General features: G+C 41.1%; 1 protein-coding gene across 4 annotated transcripts in view; it reads left to right on the forward strand.

Moving 5' to 3' along the window:
* The window catches only part of SEMA6D (sema domain, transmembrane domain (TM), and cytoplasmic domain, (semaphorin) 6D), a 15,539-nt gene that overhangs the window by 4,638 nt on the left and 9,663 nt on the right, over window positions 1-1,238 (forward strand). For all 4 annotated transcript variants that reach the window (XM_009994444.1, XM_009994445.1, XM_009994446.1 and 1 more), the window contains exons 11-13: window positions 1-123; window positions 318-473; window positions 557-730. In XM_009994444.1, coding sequence (XP_009992746.1) covers window positions 1-123; window positions 318-473; window positions 557-730 — 453 coding nt within the window. The remainder of the gene's footprint in view (window positions 124-317; window positions 474-556; window positions 731-1,238) is intronic.

Here is a 1,238-nt window from a genome sequence, read left to right on the forward strand (position 1 = left end):
TTCAGCAGTGTGTGCTTTCAGTATGGATGACATTGAGAAAGTCTTCAAAGGGAGATTTAAAGAACAAAAGACTCCTGACTCTGTTTGGACAGCTGTACCTGAAGACAAAGTACCAAAGCCAAGGTAAAACGTACTCATGATGCCATAATATTGTCCTTTTAAAGAACTATCTTAAATCAGCTGCACTCTTGAGCATCTTGTTGGGCAAAAAACCGAAGCAGAGCTTTACACTTCAGGCACAAGGATGCTCATTAGCAGGCTGCCTTCTCTCATTAACTAAAATACCAAGAGAAAAAACACTGTTGTTCTCCTTTCAGACCTGGCTGCTGTGCGAAACACGGCCTAGCAGAGGCTTACAAAACCTCCATTGATTTCCCAGACGAAACACTCTCCTTCATCAAATCTCATCCTTTGATGGATTCAGCTGTTCCCTCCCTGGTCGAGGAGCCCTGGTTTACCAAAACACGCGTCAGGTAGGACACCACTCAGAAACAACACCTTTGCAAAGGGTCACAAGAAAACACGCTGTTAATGACACACCTTTTGGTCTTGATAGATACAGATTGACAGCAATTGCTGTAGACCATGCTGCTGGACCCTACCAGAACTACACAGTCATATTTGTTGGCTCTGAAGCAGGAGTAGTACTTAAAATCTTGGCTAAGACAAGGCCTTTTTCTTTGAATGACAGCGTATTACTGGAAGAGATTGAAGCATATAACCATGCAAAGTAAGTATTACCAGAACACCCAAGCTCTTCATCCAGTCCTTGGTACCTAGCTAAAAAAAAAAATGATGGCAAGTGAAAACCGACTCGTTATCACCAACATCACCACTTGTGTGTCATTTCACGGTGTTCTTCACATTGAATAACCTGAAAATATGTGGTCACTTGCCATTTTGCATGGGTTGAGTGAACAACCTAATTTCATTCCAGTGACGTCAGTGATACAGTCTGATTGTTCCACAAATAGATACTTCCTGAACATGAGACATCAGAACTATCTGCTGCTGTTAAAAAAGAAATGATGTGAGCTTATCTTGAGGGTTTCTCAAGAGTGGCCAATAATCTATAAACTACATCTAATCATTTTGTTTTTTCCAGCACAAAGAATTCAGGAATGGAAGCCTTCCAATTAGACTCTACAGGCGTCCAATACAGAACTCCTGTTCTGCTCGGTTGACATATTTATGCCAACTGAGAGAACAAAGAAAATTAATTGGGATTTTTTTCCCTA

The sequence above is a fragment of the Chaetura pelagica genome, unplaced genomic scaffold, assembly GCF_000747805.2.
Source record: "Chaetura pelagica isolate M959 unplaced genomic scaffold, ChaPel_1.0 scaffold222, whole genome shotgun sequence".
Classification (NCBI taxonomy): domain Eukaryota; kingdom Metazoa; phylum Chordata; class Aves; order Apodiformes; family Apodidae; genus Chaetura; species Chaetura pelagica.